This window comes from Crocuta crocuta, unplaced genomic scaffold, assembly GCF_008692635.1.
Source record: "Crocuta crocuta isolate KB4526 unplaced genomic scaffold, BGI_CrCroc_1.0 scaffold16, whole genome shotgun sequence".
NCBI lineage: Eukaryota > Metazoa > Chordata > Mammalia > Carnivora > Hyaenidae > Crocuta > Crocuta crocuta.
Window position 1 is genome coordinate 14,539,329 of NW_027531893.1, and position 24,209 is coordinate 14,563,537.

The 24,209-nt window shown below is 39.9% G+C and overlaps 1 protein-coding gene across 2 annotated transcripts; it reads right to left on the reverse strand.

Annotated features, from left to right (window-relative positions):
* Positions 1–476: 476 nt before the first annotated feature.
* Positions 477–23,438, reverse strand: GDE1 (glycerophosphodiester phosphodiesterase 1). 2 transcript variants are annotated; one of them, XM_077773231.1, is made up of 6 exons: positions 23,031–23,438; positions 14,012–14,187; positions 10,330–10,435; positions 7,805–7,897; positions 5,707–5,918; positions 477–4,055 (listed from the first exon to the last, which is right to left on the reverse strand). In XM_077773231.1, exons 1-6 carry the CDS (start codon positions 23,289–23,291, stop codon positions 3,908–3,910), a joined length of 996 nt encoding a protein of 331 aa, XP_077629357.1. In that variant the 5' UTR covers positions 23,292–23,438; the 3' UTR covers positions 477–3,907. The 2 variants fall into 2 exon arrangements, with proteins under 2 accessions (XP_077629357.1, XP_077629358.1); XM_077773232.1 differs by having other exon boundaries at positions 14,012–14,183; positions 23,031–23,115.
* Between the last annotated feature and the right edge of the window lie 771 nt (positions 23,439–24,209).

Here is a 24,209-nt window from a genome sequence, read left to right on the forward strand (position 1 = left end):
CTGATCCTTTACATGGCTGCGATAAATGGCCCACTTCATTTCTGAGGCAATGAGATGATTTTATTTGAAGCTCAATTACAAAAAGAGTGACATACATTTTTATAATCTTTTAATTGAGGTCCTGTGGTAAGAAGTCAGCTTATTAATAGGAATTGTCTCAATACGGTAGCATTTCACAAATACCTTCCTAAATTCTCAAAGTTTACACATCTGATCCACCGTGGGATAGTGTGAGATAGAGGAACTCAGGTGTGGAGCAAGGGGGTTCTCCCCACTCCCCATCACCGCATCTGTCCCATACGAGTAATGTTTTACACCTGTGTAGATCTTTCTCCATCTTAACCACCTGGGCTCTTGATACAAAGCAGGTTCTAGTTTGTGAATTCAGGGATGGAGGCTGAGAGCCTGCATTTCTGTCTAGTGCCCTGGGTCTGAGCACCACACCCTGAGTAGTATGGTGTCTGAGCACCTCCACGTTTTGTGTTTTTTTTTTTTTTAATCTTCATAACATAACACTGTTAACACATTCTTCAAATCACTTCCATTTCCCTCCCCCCCAGCCCTTCATTTGAACCTCATAACATTAGCGCTATGAGACAGTTAGTGCAAATATGATCTCCATTTGACAGATGAAAAGTCAGGCACACCTAGGTTAAGTGATTTGTCTGTCTCATAGCTAGTTAGTGGTAGGATTAAGGACTTTTGGATTTTTCTCTGGCTCAGTGGTTCTCAGACTTGAACAAGTATCAGAACCACCTGGAGAGCTTGTTGAAACAGCTAGTCCAGAGTTTCAGCTTCAGTAGTTCTGGGATGGGTTTCGAGAATTTACATTTCTAACAAGGTAGGTCCTACTTGGACTGATATTGAATACAGGACTCCAAGGACAGTGTCTTTTGAGGACCATTGTGCCTAAGTGATATCCAACCTCTTAAAATACTTGGTAATACAGGTAATACTCTGATCAGATTGTGAGATTGTAGGCATAATTTAGCTTGATAAGAGAACATACAAGGTCATCAATCATCAGTTGTTTGATTAAAGAAATAACCTTGTACTGTAGCAATCATCACTCTATGCTAAAGGTTTGTGTGCATGTTTGGAACTTCATTAATCCGCACCCTCATTTGTCCTCAGAGCTGTGGTTTATTGTCCTGTTGAAGGACTATTCCCACTTTAGGAAATGGTAGGTATAATTTTATTTAGAAATTTGGATATAATAAAAAGTATTTTTGTCTTGGTGAAATTCTTATCAAAACAGGATTGCAGACACTGAGACACTGATCTCCAAATAAGAAAATAAGCATTGTTAAGTCAGTAGTAAATTTCTTAAGTCTTTGGAGGTATTTCTTTCCATATTACTGTCTGGGGCATCATGGGGGCAAGAGGGGCAATTTAGAGAACAGCAGAGGATGTAATTTTCATTTGTATTGACTTTCTTGGAAAGAATGCCACCTATCATGACTTTAGACGGCCCCTCGATGCTGCTGAGTCCTGAATCATCTATCTACAACTCCCACTTCACACTAGGTCTGTATCTCCAGTTTCCTCTTGGCTATCCCAGAACTCATTCCTCCATTTATTGACCATCTATTATGGGACAGGCACCATAATAGGATTGGGAATGATTTTTCTCATTAGGGAGTACTTGCTATGGACTGGACATGAGGATAGGCAGGGGTTTGGAGTGTGAGCTCTGGAACCACATCACCGGGACCAAATCCTTACACTATTACTGTTGTGTGACTTTGGGCAAGATACTGAACTTCCCTGTGCTTTGGTCTCCTTCACTGTAATGTGCGATTTTGACGGTAGCAACCTCATGGTGTTGTTGCAAACACATGGTTAGCATTTCAAGCAGTGTCTAGGACATGTTAGTTATTAATAAGCCTTTTACATGCACTCTGTCATTTAATCAGCCACTCCCTAGGGTGGTACCAATACTGCCCCTATTGTACAGGATGAATCAAGTAACTTGCCCAAGTTTATTAGGTTGCTAAACATAAAATTGGATTTAGTTTTCTCTGATCCCAAATCTTACATTTTTAAGCCCTATACTAAGCCATCCAAGTGCTTAATAGTAGTGCTAACACCTTCTTTCTTCATCCAAAGTCTCCAATCTTCAAGGACCTTAGCACTGGATCTAAATTCTTAATTGGGCCTGAGTTAAGGGCAAAATGGATTTGGGACAAAGGTCAATAAACAGAGGCCTCCTGACTCTCAAGAGGTCTTCCCACAACAGAGGGGAGGTTAATGCTGTGCTGCCCCCAAGAGAATTCCTCCCTTGTTGGTTGTCGCACAGTCTGTCAGAGCAGGGGTTCAATCCAAAGACGTTTTCTTTGGTCACCTCCTCCTCTTGACATTCTAGTCATGATGTGGCATGAAAGGACACAGAGTTATTTGTTACATTGCTTGAATAAATCTTTGTCCTGTTGTTAATCTTTAGATGTGAGAAAATGTCTTTGTAAATACTTATTGAAAATGTCCCAGGCCGCATCCATCATGCTCTTGCCAACACCAACTGTAGCTAAACGTGGTGTGCTTCTCTCTGCCATCTAGCTGTGTGGACTGGTGGTCTGGCCGCTGCGAGTGTGAGGCTGGTGACCCACTGGGGCTCAGGAGGAAGTCATGACTAAGCTGAAGGCCTGCGGTCAAGACTGCAGATGGGCTGGAAGGTGGGAACAGGGGCAGCTATGGGAGACAGATGGCTTTGCAATTTTTAAAGACTCAATTTCATCTTAAATATTGTCACTTAAGTTCACAGTAAGACCCCTAGAAGCTTCATGAACACAGCGCTGGGAATGAAGGGCTCTACATTATAAAGGCAGACAGGACAAATGGTTAAGAGCAGGGGCTCTGGGGTTAGACTGACTTGGATTTGAATCTCAAATGCACTGAAGGCTTTGACAGCTTGGGTAAGTGACTAAGTTTGCATTGCCTTGGTTTCCTCAGCCATTAAAAGATAATACCCCTGTAGGATTTTTCTGGGTTTTGAGATGAGGCATATTAAACCATTAATGTTAGTGGCAAGCAGTAAGACATTTTAGTTTTATGAGATCAGGCTCTGCTATGCCACCAGCTGGGTCATTTCTGAGGAAGACCTTTTCCTTCTATAGGTTTTAGTTTTCTCATTTGTAAAATGAGGGTTTAAGTCTAGATGTTCTTCGATGTTTCTTGCAGTTCTAGGGTCATGTTGTACAGCAGCCGGAACACGAGTAACTCTGCCCCCTAGTGGCTCATAGCTCTTATTTGCAGATACCATAAACGATCCCTAGGACTGGTATCAAGACTTACATACCATTTTCTTTGCTTTGCATTGAAGCCTCACCAGGGGCTGTTGCCTCTGGTCACTGGATTGCAGAGAAAGGCTTCCCTAAATTCCTTGTCTTAGGACATTATACTTGGTACACAGTCTTCCCTTAGTGCTCCTTTTAATGATTTTATTAGTATGGTCACAAGTTTGCTGTCTATAGCACATTGATAATATAGCTGAATACAAATATTTTAAATAAGTAAATGACATAAGTGTGTCAAGTTTTAAAATGTCAACTTTTGAGTGATCATGCATTTCCCATGCATTTGCATCTGCAACCCCAAAATGCACAACTCAATCTGTGCTTATCCTCACTGGGTCTTGGTGTATCCCTCAGCTAGGGTGGGGCAGGAGCTGTTGTGCCTTTTTGCAGACCCAGATTTTCAAGAGCAACAGTGTTGAAGTCAGGCATTCCGTGGAGCAAGGTGGCAAAACCAGGTTTTGCTTTGGTTCAGGTAAAAATGCAAACACTGACTATTGCTTGTGTGAGCCTCCTGACCCCCCCAGGGCTTGGGCTAGCACAAAGGGTATTTTGATATCACTGCGTGAGGCCAGCAGGCAGTTTCTGTACCCGGATTTCCTCCCTGGGGGAAAATTCTAGAACTGAGATGCACAGTCTTCCAACATGCTGTCAGTGATATAGCTGGAACCAAGATGCGATTCATAGTAACTTTTTTCATCAAAGGTGTTAACAGTCCAAGCAACAACCTGAATGCCTTTAGCCGACCACTTCTTCAAGTAGTCCCTGAAGAAAGAGGAAAAACCAATTCTGTCAGAACAAGGAGCAACTGTTCCAGGAATCTACAGTGGTCACTAAGCATGGTGTTCACTGAGTACTAACGGTGCCCAAAAAGAGTCTCTTAACGGTCTCGGCACATGCAATCAGAGGGAGTGTTTCGAAACCCAGCACTGGAACCGCCCCCACCTTCTTCCAGCTTACAACACTTCAGTGACTGGCTAGACACCCTACACCAAAATAAAGGTCAGAGTGGAGGCCATACTGGCTCGTCCCTACGCATCTCCTTGGCCTCATCTTACACCACGCTCCCCTGTTCCTCCTGGTGTGGCAGAATACGGATTTGCTTTCAAGTCCCTAAAAGAACTAGGTTCCTTCCTGCTGCGACACTTTTTTGCATGTGTTTTCCCCTGTGACTTGGATCTCCACATTCCCATTCCTACTCACCACCACCCCCCCGCCTTTTTTTAAATGCTTATTTATTATTTGAACAGAGAGAGAGGGAGAGAGAGAATCCCAGGCAGGCTCTGTGCTGTCAGCACGGAGCCGGATGCGGGGCTCGATTTTGTCAACTGTGAGAGCATGACCTGAGCCAAAACCAAGGGCTGGACACTTAATGGACTGAGGCACCCAGGTGCCTCCTCCTCACCCTTCGGATCTTAGCGTAGTTGTCACTTCCTTGGGGATGTTTTCCCCAACTCCTGTGATTAGGTCAAATGACACAGTATATGGACACTGTTCTCGCCTACATAGCATTTACCTTAATTGTAATTTTATAGTTATTGGATTTTAATTTGATTAGTAACTTCTCTTCTACTTGACTATAAACTCTGTGAAGGCAGATCACGGCTTTCCTGACCACAGCATCTTCAGCTTCTTGATACCTTGCAATACTGTAGGCCTATACCTAGACTGACTGACCTAAATGCATTCACACCTGAAATAATACAAAACTAACAACTCTAATCAGCTGAAATGCACAGCTATAAAATTACCACAATAAAGGTGAGAGACTGCTAGCAGGTTAGGGAATGGAAAGTTTTCTTGGAAGCAATGAAGCAGAGTCTATAATGTAAAGCAGAGCAGGAAGGAAAGTGGGAGGGATAAGCTAGGTGCTCACATGGTGACTTCACTGTGGCTCTGGCCTGGATCCTGTGTTGCTTTTCAAAGGGAGCCAATCACAAGGACATCTCTCTCCATCATAGTTTGGCAGGTTTATTTTTTATTAGGTTTCCTTTAAAGTGCACTAAAAACTAAGAATATTTGATCAACTTACTTTGGACACAGTGAAGTATGCCTGAACTCTTCCCACCTAAGAAGCTAGTGGCATTCCAATTTAATAAAGCTATGGTGGGTGGGCGCCTAGGTGGCTCAGTAGGTTGAATGTCCAACTCTTGATTTAGGCTCAGGTCATGATCTCAGGGTCGTGGGATTGAGGCCTGAATCAGACTGCACTATATGGAGCCTGCTTAAGATTCTCTCTCTCTCCCTCCCTCTGCCCTTCTCTCCGAAAACAATAAAATACAAATACAAATATAAAGGCATGGTGGGCTTTGTGGGGGGAACCCAATCCAGGCTGTCCACTGTTTATCCTTCCTTTCCAAGAAGTGCATTCCAGGAAATTTGTGACAAAAAGATAAAAAGAAACCTTACAACTTACGGGGATACAAAATCCTTTTGTATGAGGAAAGCTGAAATTCCACACAGGTACCACAAGATATTATGCATGCTCCAATCGAGCAAAATGTCCATTACCATGAACATGGACTGTTTCCAGAAAGTATCATAGCGTGGTTTCCCATCTCCTGTATGGCTAAGGCTCCAAGGTCTATGAGTTAAAGCCGTCACCACATTCTGATCTGTTTGTCTCATCTGAAAAGTAATTTTGGAAATTAAAATAAGTATCGTATCTGAAGTCTAATACCTCTCATTCTTCTTTGCATTTAGCCAATGTATTCATTCTGATGAGGTGGCAATAATGGTACCCTGGCCCCCATGTCTACTAAACAGACATAAACTATCCTTTGAGTAAATAATGTAATGGATGTGAAACTTTTAATATATAAGAACACTTCCTTCACTATCTCTACCTTTAAAATGAGTAATTACAATCTCAGGGTCAAATTTTCATGTCACAAGAATAAACCTTCCAATGGTTATCAATTTAAATTCTGGTCAGAGATAAGTAATTAGAACTCAGTGAGGATAGAACCATGATCATTTCCAGATGGACTGGTTAGCATCTGATCCTTTCTAGAGAAAATGGCTGAAAAAGAGTTGTGGGGATGGGGAAGTGGGGTGAGACGTAAGTGAGAAGAGAGAGAACAAAGAGAGAAGTAGGGGCAGGAGTTGGGGACAGACAGGGAGAAATGGGGAGATGCAGAGGTGTAATTCTTTCAGTCTGTGCTCTGCGCTCCTCTGGACAATGCTGCATACAGTGAAGTCCTCTGTGGTCACGTAAGATTGGGAAACACTGATCCAAATGTCTGAACGCCCCATGACGCTATTCATTTCAATGACAGTTTTTATCTGGATAGGTTCCGTTCTTACCGTAAAATTTTAAATGCATACTCTGTTGGTCAGTGTGAAGAATGCTACAGAACCAACTCATCATGGAAACTGGTAAATAAAGTCAAGGATTAAGCATTTAATTGCCAACTGCATAACTAAATAGATGAGAATTTTTACAGAAGTATTCTAGCTAATATGTGAAGAAATGACAGAACTATCCATATTAAGGTTTTACAACCCCTAATCAGTTGAGAGCTGGTCACTGGCATCAATAGCAGCTGTAAACAGTAACAACAAGAGTCAATGAGACTCTCATTATGTGCCTCCTGATGAAAAAAATATCCTCATCTTTGAGACTATTTGGCCAAGAATAACTGAACCTCCACTGATCAAGCCTTTTGCTCTCACTACCAATTTATAGGAAATACATACAGGAGAAGAATGTGTTAAACTGCATCATGGCATAAGGAGCAAAATCTGGACTTGGGTAAACTCTACAAAACCACCCATATTCTTCAATAAATACATGTAGGGGAAAGGAGAACTTACAGGTTCTAAGATTTTATATTACAGAATGTAGTCTTTATTTGGGTCCTGATTCAAATTAACAATTATAAAAGATAAAAATATATATAGTATTTCTTAAGACATGAAAATTTATATATTCACTGGATATTTCCTGATCTTAAGGACTTAATGGTTTTAGATAGGATAATGGTTATACTGTGGCTATATTTTTTAAAAAAGGGAATCACTTTTACTGAATACAATTTTTATGGATGAAATGATGTCTGGAATTTACTTCAAAATAATGCTGGGGTAGATAAATGGGGGTATGTACGGATGAAACAAGCTAGGTCAAGGTTAAAGGGGGGCTTGTTATAGTACCATCTACTTTTGTGCATATTTTAAATTCTCCATCATTAAGAGTTATTTTTTTAAAAGGTTTGTTCTGCTGTTACTTAGCGAGATGAAGAGGTACATAATTCCTTATTCTGAGAGTGCTTACTAAGGTAATCTGAATGAGCCTATGAACAACATAAAAGAAGGAACTTAAAGAAGAATCATGGTGTTTTAAAGTGGGGTAAGAGTTCGTTCCCCTTTCTGAATTTCTCTTGTTAAAAGAGGAGTTTCTCAACTAATATTCAGTTTAATTTCACAGGCATCTAGCTTATGCTTACTTGGGCCACTCCTATGATCACCATCAACTAACATAGTATTATGTGCAATAAAAATCCTGAATTTACCTTATAGATAACTTCTGGCAAGAAAGAGCAGACGATACTATTATTGTATAGTTGAGGAAACTCCATATATATTTTCTTTAGAGCATCAGTAGCCTGTAAAGCAGAGAAATTTATGTATTTAAAATTTACTTAAATGTAATAGTACCAGCTAATAACTATTAGATATTAAGTACAACCCTACTGAATAAATTAGAACTTTACTAATACACGAGGATGCTGAAAGGAGTGTTGGTAGATTCCATCATCCACCGGGAAACATCTTAAATTCACACCTACAGCAGACAAAAGGGAAACTAAGGTACTGCTGCTTTGCTATTCTGTTGAGAGGTTCACCCCTTTGGCCATACTTTTGGAAGGTACGGCAGTGGAGGCTGGGAGCAAAATTTGAAACCTTTCCCTTATAACCTAGTTTAGCCACTAGGAAAAGTCTTTTATACCCATAACTCTATCATCCTCTGCCTTTCCTAGCTGAAGCATGCGCCAACCAGCCTGGGAACTACTAAGCGTACATTTGCTCAGTCCAGGGCACTGAGACGAAATGGAATTCATCACTAACATGCAGGCAGACACAATGGGACAAGGAAGGAACTGGGAAGACCTGGAAGTCTTCCAATTCTTCCCAAGATGAGCAGAAGTTTCTTTTTGTAGTTGCCAGACAAATAAATGAAGAAGAAATGACACAGTTAAAACACAGATACTTTGTAACCTCTAGTGAATTAACAGATTTGGCCATTGGCATCAATAGCAGCTAACAACAGAGGTGACTAGGCATTAGGTGGAGTGGAATGCTGCTATATCAGAATTCTTGAAATACCACTAAATTCTGGAAAGTCACACATTCTTATAACCAAATAAAAGCAACAAAATGCATTCCAGAAAAGAAAAAAGAAAATAAGAACTATTCATGTCATGTTTCCCCTTCATTAATGTGACAAGAGTGTGAGCTACTGAGCCAACGTTTTCTTGCTGTCTGCACTAACATATGTCCTATGTGTAATGCTTCACCAACATTATTTAATTCTCATAACAACCGTATGTAGCTGTTTCTTTTATTATTCTCATTTTACCCATGAGGAAACTGAAGCATATCAAGGTTAAGGTTACATTTAGTAAGTGACAGAGTTTAATCGGCATCTGTTGGACTTCAAAGCCCATGATCTTGGTTCCTGTGCTCTACTATCTCTAATTTACTACACTTCTTCCTTTATACTACATTTTGGTGAATCAGATCACTATGTTCTATCCACTGTTGCCCAAACCACCTATGAGCACCAAATCAGAAAGCTCAAATAGCTGGATTAAAAAAAATATATTTTTCTCCTCCCCTTTTATTCTAAGAGAATAAGCATGAAGGTCACTATGCTGTGGTGAAATGTAGGACCTATCAGGGATCCCAACGTGGGCAATGTCATCAACAAAACCTGAAGTGCTCATTAAAAATACGTGTTCCTCAAACCACGCTCCCAGACATTTTTAGAATTTCTTCTCTAAGTGATATGGCCCAGGAATTAGTAGTTTTAATAGGTATTCCTGGTGATTCTGATGCAGGCTGACTGGGAAACTTAGACGCATACAGCTATCAGTACCAGAATAATAAATAAGCTAGAGTACCATTTTTCTTTCTTCAAAAATGAGAGTTTACTGTGCTAAAGTTAGAATATATACTTAGGCACTTATTTCAGATTTCAACAATGTTTCAACTGTATCCTGAAATTAATTTAAAAAATTGATATAATCAGAATGGTGGCCATTACCAATTATAGCTTTCAAGGGGGAAAATTCCTGTAAGTAGTCCAAATGCAGAAAAAAGCATTTGTATTTGAAAAGCTGGTTGTAAGTGAACAAATGTAATCTAAACCATATTTTCCCACTGATTTTCCATTGCAATAATAGGTTTTTTTGAATAAAGGTATATGTTCTATAATATAAGCAAAATTTTACTTAGGAATGTCATATATATATTTGAAGAAATTATAATAATTTTATCATAAAAGTATACCTACTCAAATCATAAAATAACAAAACTATACATAAGAACAGAAATCATACAAGAAGGATAACTCTAAGTAAAAGATAAATATCCTATTAGCTATCAGAAACTTTATGTATAGGAGTTTTCTTGAAATACAGTCAATACTTATCCATCTAAAACCATTAACTTATCAGCCAGACGCAATAGGTGTTGTGTCTCACTCCTACATTCTTCCTTACAAGGTTAGCCAAGTGCTTTATTCACGAAGTGCCTCTTTATGGTTTATTTAATATCTTTTGAAAATGCTTTATGCAAGTAAGAAAACCGACTATTTTGTTAGTTGTAAAATATCGAGAGTTGTTAAAAGGTTCCATCAAAGGTTAAGAATTCCCTAATTTACTATTTTGCTAAAGATGTGGAGTTTTGCATTGTAAACTTCCAATAAGCACATATAGTTTGTACAAATAACATAAGAAGGATAAGTAACAAAATATATAGTTAATTTTGGAAATTACTAGAGATTAAACTGTAGGATCTGTGGTATAAACTGTACCATATTTGCATGGCCCTTGACATCAAAGAAGATTGTGAGGTTATAATTTAGGCACTCTGCAACGGCTTCTCTCAGGGTAGGAATCTTTTCATCAGGGAAATCATTCCTATAAGAGAGGGAAAAGGAATAGTGTATTGCGGGAAAAAGGGAAAGATAAAAGTTTAGTGAAACAGACATTTGACAAATGTCTCCAAACCAACAGAAAGTGTGTTTTCCCTAACTTCCTTTCTTTAGCCATACCGAAGTCTAAGGAAAATTTGCTTTAAGTCCTCAAACCAGATTACAGATATTCTTGACCAAAGAACAGCAACAACAAAGATCATTTAATTTTTACGAAATTACTAGTTTATGATATAATTAGTAACTCTACTCACCAAAAGGCAGAGTATAATGCTACCTCTGGAGTAGTTGAAACTTAAATTTTAAAATTGCAATTGCCCTAATAGAACCTTATGCAAGAGAAATTCCTAGGAATATATAAATCTGTTCACTGCATTGCTGTACACTGAAGTGCAACTGTTTAAAATAATCTTCTATGAATAATTTTCTGATAAAGGAAAGTTAAGTGCCTGATATATAAGAAACTTGTTTTTCTCACACAATGAAATTTCATTCTACGAGATTTAACTTATGTTTATTCAACCATATCATAATATCTTGGTAAAAAAGAAAGAGAATTTAAATAGTACAGGCAATTCTGCCAGCCGTTCTATTCAGTGCCTATTCCAAGGGAGTGAGAGAAGAGACTTTGGTCTCTTTGCCACTCCTTTGGCCAGTCTTAGTTTCTGTGCCCCCTCTCAGAATGAGCATCTCACCACATTGAGGATAATTCTAGAGAAAATACCTATTTTTCCTACAACATGGTCCCTAAACACAAGCCTCTTTCTTCATTTGGTGTCCAAACAAAGAAAATGCAACAAGTCCCCACCTGTAGGATAAAGACTGGCTGAGTGAAAGACATTAAGATGGTACACTGACTCCAATATTGTACTTTTCCCCCCCTGAAGTGAGAAAGGTGTTTAATTAGTTCTCGGTGTCTGTTTTTCAATACAAATTAGAGGTAGTAAAAGAAAAACCTATGTAGAGTGAGGTAATGTAACACAGTAATGGGAAATGGTTACCCAGAGGATAGTTTTCATTTGATTTTCCTTCTCTGTCTAGAGGTTTTTTTATGTGAGTTAGAAATTTTTCACATACTCCTTTCTATAAAACCCACTGGAGGGGTGCCTGGGTGGTTCAATCAGTTAAGTGTCCAACTTCAGCTCAGGTCATGATCTCACGGTTCATGGGTTCGACCCCCGCGTCAGACTCTGTGCTGACAGCTGGCTCAGAGCCTGGAGCCTGTTTCAGATTCTGTGTCTCCCTCTCTCTCTCTGACCCTCCGCTGCTCACGCTGTCTCTCTCTCTCAGAAATAAATAAAAACAAAAACAAAAACAAACAAACAAAAAAATTAAAACCCACTGGAGAATAAGGAAAAGTGAATGCTTTTCAGGCATGTTAATGAGTGAAAGAACAGTATTCTATACATGTTCTGCTATAGTTCCAAAAACAAATTAAGATATTACTTAATGTGTACATGAATACATTCAAGCCTATTAACACACAGAAAGTCAATTAGCACATCAAAATTTAATAGTAATGCCTTAAAGGTGATTGTAAAACTTCTGTAAGTTTCCTCCCCCCTTCCCCCCAAATCATTCCAACTTCTCTAACTTGGAAAGTTTATAAAATTATGGAATATGATCATGAAGAATTTAGCCAATGGTCTTTTCTTTTTTACTAAACTTGTTGCCCTACATCTAGCTCATTATAATTATACACATTCACTAGAATCCAGAGTTTGGATTTTATTTAAGGTAGCTGCTTACATGATAGACGCCAGCAGTTTCAAACAGTGGTTTCTCTCCTCCATGGATTTCCAGAATCATTACAGGTAATTTTTGATGACTCTGGCTAAAAGTTTATAAATTTTATCTTTTCAAAGAATCCTCTTTTGGTTTCATTGATCTTTTCTATTTACTTGTTTTTTTTAGTCTCTGGTTCATTTGTTTCTGCTCTGATCGTTATTATTTCCTTCCTTCTACTCACCTTGGGCTTTGTTCTTTTTTTCCTAGTTCTGTTAAGGCTTGACCGTCTGGGATTTTTCTTTATTATTTCTTTGAGATAGGCCTGTATTGCTATAAATTTCCCTCTTAGAACTGCTTTTGTTGTGTCCCAAAGATTTTGGATTGTTGTGTTTTCATCTTTCTTCATTTATTTTGAAATTTCTTCTTTGATTTCTTTGTTGACTCATTAGTTGTTTAGTAGCATGTCACTTAGCCTCCACATGTTTGTGTTTTCCCCAGTTTTTTATTGACTGATTTCTAGTTTTATACCATTATGGTCAGAAAAGATGCATATTACAGTTTCAGTCTTCTTAAATTTACTAAGGCTTGTTTTGTGGTCTAACATGTGATCTATCCTAGAGAAGGCTCCATGGGCACTTGAGAGAATGTATATTCTGTTGTTTCTGGATGCTGTGTTCTGCATGCATCTGTTATGTCCATCTGATCTAATGTCTTGTTCAAAGACCATTTCCTTGTTGATTTTATGTCTGGATGATCTATCCACAGTACTGTACCTCCTTAAAGGATTTTAAAGGTGATGATGACCCTGAGCACTTTTTCCTTTAATTGTTGACTTTGAAGCTAAGATCTTATTAGCTGCAATGTCACTGCAGTATTAAAACCTGCCTTTCTCTCACATATAGCAGAACACTGAAATGTCTGATGATAGTAAAGAGCAATTTCAGAGCCTGCACTCAGAACTTTCAACTGTTAATAATATTCTTTCTAGATTAAAGTATAATTTCCTTTATTTGATTTTTAATTTCTTTCAGATCCTAGGAAAATAAACTCTAAATCTTTTACAGAGAACTGTAACATAATCACTGGGCTGAATACTCAATACTCAAGGAGTATTGATCATAGTCCAGAGAACTGATACAAGATGATTAACAATGAGCACACCATTTTTTTAGTACTATAAAGAAGAGGAGATGGATTTAAATAACCACATTCCAAAGTTTATTACCCAATATATGAATTCCAATTTGTTTATAGCTGTTAATGATGGGAATCGTATGAGTTCTGTGATCATCACCTTTGGGAAACATTAAATTGAAGGTAAGAATTGACTGATGTGGACTGTTTACCCCCAAGGGGAACATCTAGAATATAGTGCTTGATCTTAGTTGATCACAGAACACTTTTTTGTGGAATATCTTATAAGATTAGTTCTGATAGATATATATATAATATATATAAATGTAAGTTAATATATATAATTATATACATATAATTTTTACGTATATAAGTATGTATATTATATATATATAAAACTTACATGACAGTATAGAGTAACTGTCTAATGTTAGTAATGTTAGTGACTAGGTAGAGTATTGTCTTGAGAATAATTCCAAAGCCAAAGTTGGTCTCAGTGGGAAAAGAAGAAAAACATCCATGCCATATTTCTATTGTTTCTGGCACCGTGCTTATTACTTGAGAAATCTGTATACAGTTCAAAACAAAACACAACAAAACAATTTTCCTGGAGCAGAAGATGTGATTAGGAGGTGCTAGTGTCTTTCTGTGATCTCCAACAAAGGTGAAAGGTACTTTTAAGTGACAATGAACCACTTACCTTAACCTGTGATTTGCCGCAGGATTAAGCTTCCTAATTTGTTCAAACGTCAAGTCACACAACCGACCGGTACCATCAGTTGTCCTATCGACTGTGTTATCGTGCATTAAGACAGGAATCCCGTCGGAAGTAAACTCAATGTCCAACTCCACACCTGTTGCTCCATTCTTAGCTGCCTTAACAAAAATATCGACAATATTAATGGCAAGTGGCCATTACAGTCAGATGTCTGTACGTCTAAACTGTACATCTAAACATCTGTAGATCTAAACGCTCAAGACAACCAACAGGACTTACTAAGTAGACAGCTTCTCTTACTGATTCCTTCCCCTTCCTGTAACAAATAGCAGCCCATCCAGTTCCAGTTTCTACTTTTCCTGATGATATAACCTTCCTTCAACCTGCACACTTAGGGATTCCTCAAACACTTCAAGTTCCCCACCCTTCCCATTCTCACAGTAGTAGATGGGGAGAGATTTCTGGAACTTAAGTGTTCTTTGGTTGCTTAACTCTGTGGGCCATTAATGGCTCACAACTACAAATATTTAGACAAATGCCGTGTTTACCTATGCTCTGGTGCAGCATCTCTGATGATTACCCTGTGTTTGTTGATTAGTTGTATAGTGCACACTTCGGCATTAACAGGATGAGTCAGGTTTTTGTTGACTTAACTCCACCCTCTGTATCAGAAATGCCAGGCCTGCTTCTAGGTGACATTACATTTTGTTTATGTAAGCAGCACAGGCTGTTGGCCAACAAGCTGGTAAGCATGATAAGGTATATTAGAATTTATCTACAAAGAGAATGTGAGCATAGAGAATGTGAGCGCGCTCCTCTGAGACGCACCAGCCCACGTCTGCTTCCCTGGCTTCTTTGTCACAATGAAGACATGGAATGCTCACTACGATCAAGATTTTAAATGAAAAAAATTTAATTATGCAAACACCCACAGCAGCATACAGCAAAAAAGACTTCACAGATGTTAACATTTTGCCATATTTCCTTCTATCTCTTGCTGCCCTGAAACATAGTAATAGTTACCATTTAATGAGCCTTTTCTATACAGGCAGGCACTATTCTAAATGCTTTAGATGTTTTAACTCATTGGATTCTTGTCATCCTTGGAGAGGTACTATTAATATTCTCATTTTCAGATGAGGAAACAGAGATTAAGAAACTTGCTCTGGGTTGTACAAACTAGGACACAGTAGAGGCTGTGCTCTTAACCACCAGACGTTTACTACTGACACTACAGATATAGTGAGATTTCTCCCCCTTCCCCTCCATCTTCAAGTAGATGTGCATTATTCCTGTGTCATTCCCTTATAGGTGCCTATGTATTTGCTCTACACGTTAAGCACCTGGAAACGATGTACAACTCTGTACTAGTGCACAGCAGACATTCAATAAATGTTAGCCATTGCTATTTATTGTGTTCTTTTAAACACATTTTTAACTGGAATATAATTGAATTTATCAGTCATATTCTTTATGGGCATAGATTATTTTACCTTATTTAAATCCTTTCCTACCCCTACTTATAAAGATATAATACAACTATAAAGATATAATACAACTATATTTTGTTCCAAGCTTCAAAGTTTGATTTTCACATTATGACCAAGATTTCCCCACCTAAGAATCCTAGTTCTATCACTCACTGGCTGTGTCATCTAGTTACTTATTATACTCGAGGCTCAGTTTCATCCTTTTCAAGATGAGACTTCTCTAATCATCCTAAGAGTTGTGAAAACTTAGAAAGAATGCATGTAAATTATCAAGCTTGGTGCCTGGCTCAAAGGTGGCACTCAACCTAAGTAATTATGATTCAAAACACATAACTCAGAGAAAAAGTCATTACAATAATGCTTACATTCTATACTGGTTAAAAAGTGTATCTTTTTATGGGGCGCCTGGGTGGCTTAGTCGGTTAAGCGTCCGACTTTCGCTTGGGTCATGATCTCGCGGTTCGTGGGTTCGAGCCCCGCGTCGGGCTCTGTGCTGACTGCCAGCTCAGAGCCTGGAGCCTGTTTCAGTCTGTGACTCCCTCTCTCTCTGGCCCTCCCCTCCTCACGCTGTCTCTTTCTCTCTCTCTCCTAGAAATAAATAAAAAACATTAAAAAAAAAGTGTATCTTTTTATAAGATTAAGAGAGATATCTTCTAAGTTAAAGACAGAATAATGCACTGGAGAGTCAATATGGGTTATATTATTTATGACATAAAACAAGATGACATTTTCAGTATTCACAGTGCATCTCTCTCACTGTGACACAAAAGTTATCCTTAGTCCTTGAGGTCGGCACTATAATTAGGTTCAGTTATATCTTTATTCATTAGGGCCATCTTTATTTGGTTGCAACACAGGAAATAACAATGGCGAGACACTGTATCTTAGCAACATTACTAGAGCTAATGAATTCATTTATTTGTCTTTTCTAAGTGGTTTATGAAGGCCCAAAACAAGCTTTATAAAAGAATCACCAGATCTTCTAATGGCTGCATTCAACTTTCTTTACCAGGACTTTCATGTTATTCCAGATAGAGAGGCAAAAAGATAAGCTCCTGATTCAAATTCACATATTGGTATATAATTCATACTCATCTTTTCATTTAAAGCAATTCCTTATAATAGTATCTTTTCTTCTATACATCCAAATTTCACGTAAACAGGTTTACAAAAACACTGCAATTGTATTAAAATTTTATTTGATATTAAATATATTCAAGAAATTAAAAATAAAGTTTATTTTTTTAATGAAACCATTTATTTTAAAACTGTACTAATAGTTTAAGTAATAGAATAGCACAGTGTAGTACAGTAGTAGCAATCAGATCAATGGTTGCCTTGGGGCAGAGGGGTGAGTGGAGGGTTAACTCCAAAGAGAGCACAAAGGAACTTTCTGGGGTGATGGCTATAGATTAAGATAGTGGTTACCCAGGTGTATGTATTTATCAAAACTAATCAAATTGTATGATGAAAATGTCTCTTTTACTAATGTAAGTTATACATTGATAAAGCTGATTTTAAAAGTATTTGCTTTAACAAATCCATTATATTTATATGACTTTTTAAGTGTTTCATTGAAAAGTATCGTTTAAATATTCATCCCTATACTGTAACTTCACACAAGAAAGAACTTCATTTGTGCTTACTGATAATGAAAACCACAGACTGTACTACTAGAACACAGAATGGCAGAGTGGTATTTTTGGTAGAGATTTTTCAATCTGAACAAGTTCAGAATCAAACCTTTCTTCTTTTTTATGCTTAGAGATACTATTTTCATACAACAGAATTAGTCTGTGCACAATTCAATGGTTTTTATTATATTCACTGAGCTGTGCAACCATCCCCACATCACATCGAAAGGAAACCCTGTGTCTGTTAGCAATCTCCACTCCCAGCCTCTCTGAGTCCCTCTATCTCTATGGATTTGCCTATTCTAGATATTTTATTTATTTATTTTTATTATTTTTTAAAGGTTTACTTATTTATTTTGGGATAGTGAGAGAGACAGTGAGCACCTGAGTGGGGGAGGGGTAGAGAAAGAGGGAGAGAGAAACCCAAGCAGGTTCTGCGTTTGTCAGCCCAAAGCCCGATGCAGGACTCGATCTCACAAACCATGAGATCATGACTTGAGCCCAAATCAAGGGTCAGATGCTAAACAGAATGAGCCACCCAGGCACCCCTAGACATTTTATTGAATAGAATTATATAATACGCAGTCTTCTGTGACTGGCTTTTTTTTCCCACTTAGCAGGTTTCTTTTCCTTTTTTTTTTTTTTAATGTTTATTTTTGAGACAGAGAGATAGAGTGCATGCAGGGGAAGGGGGGAGAGAGAGAGAGGGAAATACAGAATCTGAAGCAGGCTACAGGCTCCAAGCTGTCAGCACAGAGTTCGATGCTGGGCTTGAACTCACAAACCGGGAGATCATGACCAGAGCCAAAGTTGAGTGCTTAACCCACTGAGCCACCCAAGGCATTCCTTAGAAACTTAGTATGTTTTTTTGGGGGGTGCCTGGGTGGCTTAGTCGGTTAAGCGTCCGACTTTCGCTTAGGTCATGNTAGGCACCCCAAATTTAGTATGTTTTTAAGGTTCATTCATGTTGTAACATGTATCAGGACATCATTCTTTTTTCTTGCCAAATACTATTCCATTGTATCAACATATCACATTTTATTTATCCATTCACCAGTTGATGGATATTTCTGTTGTTCCCACTTTTTGGCTATTATGAATAATGCTATGAACAAGTTTTTGCATGATGTATCTTTTCAGATGTTTAACCTTTTAAGGAACTGCCAGACTGTTTTCCCCACTGGCAGTGTATGAAGGTTCCAATTTCTCCACAGCATTGTCAAAACCTGTTATTGTCTGTCTGTTACAGCCACCCTAATGGGCATTTAATTGTGGCTTTGATTTCTATTTCCCTGATGGCTGATAATGTTGAGTATCTATTCTCATGGATTTATTGAGTACTAGCACATCACAATCCTACCAACAAATATGTACTGAGTGCCTATAAGATATGAGTACTGTTCTAAGCAGTGAGGAGACAGTGGTGAGCAAGAAAGAAAAGGATCATGGATCTTACATTTCAAAAGAGAGAAACAGTACAAACATGTTACATGTAAATTATGAGGGTGATAAATGTTTTGAAAAAGAAAATAGAGAGTAATGTGAAGGTTAAGGCAGGTGGGGGTCACTAGACAAGGCAGTCAAGGAAGGCCTCTCTAAGATGACATCTGAGCTGAGACCTTAATGATCAAAGGGAGAAAAAAAACCAAAGAGTTTCCAAGTAGGAGAAAGAGTAAGTATAATACAAAGACCACAGTGTAGGATGGAGCCACAAAGTGTTGATTGTGTACCCAAATCTATTCTCCTTCTTCCTGGCTCGTAGAGACCTGTTCTTGCCCCACTGTTCAGCTTCCTCTTGTTTTCAGAGTAAGTGGACTATTTCCAAACCCTCTGTGTGTGTGTGTGTGTGTGTGTGTGTGATGGAGGCTTCTGGGAAAGAGAGACTGAGAGTAGATGGTGTGATGTGTAAGAATGAGGCTGCAAGGATGAAGACTAGTAAACATGCTGCAGATGGCAGAGCAGATAGATCAACACAACCTGAGTCCCATGATTACAGACGGAGCAGCTGAGGGGCACCTGGGTGGCTCAGTTGGTTAAGTGTCTGACTTCGGCTCAGGTCATGATTTCACAGCTCCTAAGTTCAGCCCTGTGTCGGGCTCTCTACCGTCAGTTCAAAGCCTAGAGCCTCCTTCAGATTCTGTGTCTCCCTCTTTCTCTGTCCCTCCTCCACCTGCATTCTGTCTCTGTCTCTCTCTCTCTCAAAATAAATAAACATTAATAAAAAAAAATTGAACAGCTGAACAAACTATCCTAGAAGTCACCTCTCCCACACATTCTTGTTATGTGAGATACTAAGACCTCTTACTGTTTGAGATATTTGAAGTGAGAGTCTCTGTTACATGGAGCCAAGAGAATCCTAACAAGGACCAGGGTGGCTGGAACAGAGAGCAGGGGGCTTTGAGAAAGATACAAGATAGAAAGTGTTCTGATTTTATTGAATTCCAACAGAGAATAACACCGGGGGATTTTAAATAAGAGCTGGACATAATCTGATCTATACTTTTAAAGCTGCACTCTGACTCCTGTGCAAAGAATGGACTGTGGGTATGATTAAATTCCTCAGTCACTGTTTATAATCATGTATCTGCTTTTGGAATACATTCATTTCACTTCTCTCAAGTTTTTCCTTCTGTATCAATTTTATAATCGACCAGAAATTCTACCATTCTCAGGTAGAATGTCTCTCCTGATTTTTTTTACGTAGTAAGATGCTTAAGAATATAAATTATGAGGGGTGCCTCGGTGGCTTAGTCGGTTAAGCGTCCGACTTTCGCTTAGGTCATGATCTCGCGGTTTGTGGGTTCGAGGCCCACGTCGGGCTCTGTGCTGACTGCCAACTCAGAGCCTGGAGCCTGTGACTCCCTCTCTCTCTGACCCTCTCCTGCTCACGCTGTCTTTCTCTCTCTCTCTCTCCTAGAAATAAATAAAACATTAAAAAAAAAGAATATAAATTATGAGCTGCAAACATACAAAGGGAGGAAGAACAAGACAAAACCCAAACTTTGATGGAAATAAACTACATGTCCCTTTCGAAGTTAAGAGAGGATTCAGCTTTATCTTCCGCAGTCTGTATTCAGCAGCTAACTTTTGTTAGAGCTAAAAAGTTAATCTATATTCAAATAAGCTGAATTAACACATTTCATTTCCTCTTAAGACCAGGAATCAACTTGGCACAATGTTTATTACACATATTAAAGATATGCACAACCCAAACATACAAGACATGAATAGAAATTACTCTAATTCCCTCAGAACACAACAGGATGTGAAACACTATATGTGTATGTGTATTTCACATACACACTTCCTTGTTTCATATGATTTATATGCAGTCAAATGTGCTCCTGGCCAAAGCACCACACCATTGCTAAATCCTTAGGAATGTTTTCTCTGTTCAATTAACACTGAGTTAAACTTTAAGGCAACTTACATAAAGGTAAGTTGAAATGGAAGCCAATGACAAATTATGTACTTTTTTCCCTATAATTATCTCTTTTCATGACAATTCTGTGTAGCTGGAGACTATTTCACCTGACCTATGTGAGTTTAAGATAGAATGTAAAATACATTCTTCAATATCTTTATATTTATTTATTTTTAAAGATTTTGTTTATTTTTTAATGTTTATTTTATTTTTTTAAAGTTTCTTTAAAAAATTTTTTTATGTTTTTTTATTTTTGAGAGAGAGACAGCACAAGCAGGGAAGGGGCAGAGAGAGAAGGAGATGCAGAACCCAAAGCAGGCTCCAGGCTCTGAGCTGTCAACACAGAGCACAATGTGGGGCTTGAACTCACAGCCGCAGTGAGATCATGACCTGAGCCGAAATCAGACACGTAACTGTTGAGCCACCCAGGTGCCCCTTTTAATGTTTATTTTTGACAGAGAGACAGAGTACGAGCAGGGGTGGGTCAGAGAGAGAGAGGGAGACACAGAATCCGAAACAGTCTCCAGGCTCTGAGCAGTCAGCAGAGAGGCTGATGCCGGGCTCGAACTCACAAACTGTGAGATCATGACCTGAGCCAAAGTCTGACGCTTAACCGACTGAGCCACTCAGGCACCCCAGATTTTATTTTTAAATAATCTCTACTCCCAACACGGGGCTGGAACTCACAACCTTGAGATCAAGAGCTGCATGCTCTTCCAACTGAGCTAGGCAGGTGCCCCTTCCCTTGGTTCTTTGTGATGGAAGGGAGACAGAGCAGCTTTTCTAGCTTTCTATTTAAAAATAAATATAAAGATATTAAAGTGCCTGGTTGACTCAGTTGGTACAGCATGCTACTCTTGATCTTGGGGTTGTGAGTTCAAGCCCCATGTTGGGTGTAGAGATTACTAAAAACAAAAACAGAAACTCACAAAAGCCCCACAAAGAACCAAGGGGAGAGAAGCATAAGAGAAGTCTAACTTGGTTTACAAACACAGAGTCAGGTGTCTTCCACTAAATTAAAAGCTGCCTTCCTGACCCCCTTCCTTCCTCAAACTTAACATTTTTTACATTTACACTGAGATGATGTTGAAAATGAAGGCCATCTTTAGATTATGGGCCTAAAGAGCTTACATTTGTGGAGGTTATCATAGGCCAAGCACTTTCTGTGGACTACCTCACTGAATTATAACTTATTAGGTGGATACCAATATCATTCCCATGTTACATATAAGGAAACAGGTCAGGGGTGAGGGTAGAGTGAAGAAAGGTGCCCTGATGGTGTCTTGTTTCCATACCCTACTCGGAACTACGTTGGGACACAAAAAGCTTAAGTAACTTGCTCATTATGTAATACTCTCTGATCCAGCTGGACAGTGAGTCCAAGTTTTTACATCCCGGAACACACTCTAATCTCTGACAAAGAGCACCGGGGCTTGGAAGCATAAGTCTGAATTCTAGAAGGAGCTGCATGTGTTTGAGTCAGTTTTCCTACTCATTCAACGTTAAAATAATCTCAGAGAAATGCAAGAGGCAGATGTACTTCCACAAATGCAAAAGTGCCTAAGTATAAATCTCTCTCGTTATGCAAACTATCATTATTATGAAGGCAGGAGACTGCCAGGAGCTTGGAGGGAGCAAGACTCTTAGGAGGACTTGTGAACAAGAGGCAGAAAGTGATCAGAAGTCCAGCTGCCAGGGCTCTCTGGCATGAACTGTGTGTTTGGAGAAACAGGTGATAAGGAGACAGGTAATTTGGAGGACAAGCAAACACAGCTCCTTTGAGTGTTATCCACTTAGAATAAACTCTACTGACAGAGACTGTACTTAGTCTGGTCGCTTTCCTACTTCATTTGCCGGTCTTTCTGTTCCTTGAAGTCAGATCACATAGTGTATAGTCTGCTACCTGAAACTTCCAACATCATTCCCACCTCCGGACTTTGGCACTGCTGTTCTCTTTTCCTGGAACACCGTTCTCCCAGATCCAAGGCTGGCTCCTTCTCATAATCCCAGTGTCAGTTCAAGACATGTCTTCCGAGAGGATTTTTCTGACTACTCTATCTAAAATAGCCTAAGTCCTCCCCCCAGCCATTCCTTACTCCGCTACCGTATTTCTTCATTACACCTTTCGCTCTCTTAAAGTATCTTACTCGTGTGTTTTTTAAGCGGATCTCCCCCATTCCGGGGCAAGCTCTGTGAAAACCGAGACTCTGTCTTGTTTATGAGCGTATCCTCAGTGCCTGGCATATAGCAAATATGTAGGTATTTGCTGTGTTCTATAAATAAGTCGGGAGATTTCGGACTTCAGAGGGATAGAGGGCCACTTGGATGTATTCCCTGTGTACGAATGGGGAACTGGGAAAGGTATTATGAGAACACCGGAGAACCTTCGGAAGGTCAAGCAGAAGTCCAGCCTCCCAGGAGGGGCGCGGGGGCGCGAGGCGTGAGGGACTCACCTGCCGAATGGCCGCCAGCGTGTTCTCGGGCGCGTCGTGGCTGCCGCCGCGGTGGGCGATGACGGAAACGCGGTCCCGGGGCTTGAGCACCTGCAGGGCTCTGCGGGAGGGCACAGGCTCAAAGCTGAACAGGCGCAGCAAGAGGTAGAGGCTGCCGGTGAAGAGGCAGGCATTGAAGGGACTACGCGTTACCAGCAGGAGCAGCAGGAGCAGGAAGGAGAAGGGGCCCAGGAGGCCCCCCTGTTCCTCCCACAGCCACATGCCGGCGCCCGCACCGGCACGGATGGGAGTCCCGGACCCGCCGGGCTCCCCGGACAAGAGCGAGACGCGAGGGAGGAAGCCCAAGGCAGTAGCCGCAGAGGGAACCCGCTTTGGGGACCAGCGCTGCACAATGGCGGCAGCAGCCGCATCCGGAGAGGGAGCCAGCTGTCCAGCCAATCAGCGTGTGCGATCTGCAGAGCTCGGGGGCGGAGCCGCTGCCATGGCAACGGGGTTGGACTGAGGCGCTAGGCTCGAGTTCCAAAATAGCTTTGCATTAGTCTGGGGTCGGGACTTCAAGGTTTTCAGAGTACAGTAGGGGGTGGAATACGAGAGCTGTTGCATGGCTGTTCGGCTGGAAGGGATCTAGTGACTCTTCATTCTGCCCTTGAGGAAACTGCCCAGGGAGCCTTGCAGGGGCAGGACGCTTAGACTATTTATTCAATTCAAGATGTGCAATCAACAGTCCGGACGCTCAAGATACAAGAGTGAACGGGACCTATAGGGTCTCTGTTCTTCTGGGGTTTCATTCTCGTTGGGGGAGGCGTGGGAGTGGATAATAGTGCTTAGGGAGTACAGCCCACATTTGTACAGCACTTATCATGTTCCAGGTTCTGTGCCAGCAAACGCTTTATTCATTATCTCGTTTATTGTCACAACAGTCTCCGTGAGTAAGTATTATCCCAAAGAGACTGAATTCAATCGACTTTAGGAGGAGTTTTCAGATTCCGAGGGAATGAAAGAGCGTAGCAAAAGACGCACAATCAAATTATAAAGGTGGAAGGGATTTTACTGATTCTCTCATTTTATAGATGAGGAAACTGAGGCCAGGAGCTGTGAAGTGAATTGAACAATTAATGACAGTCAAGACTGACATGAAGCCATCCCAGTTTTAAGCCAGTGGCCCTTCCCGTCCTCCTC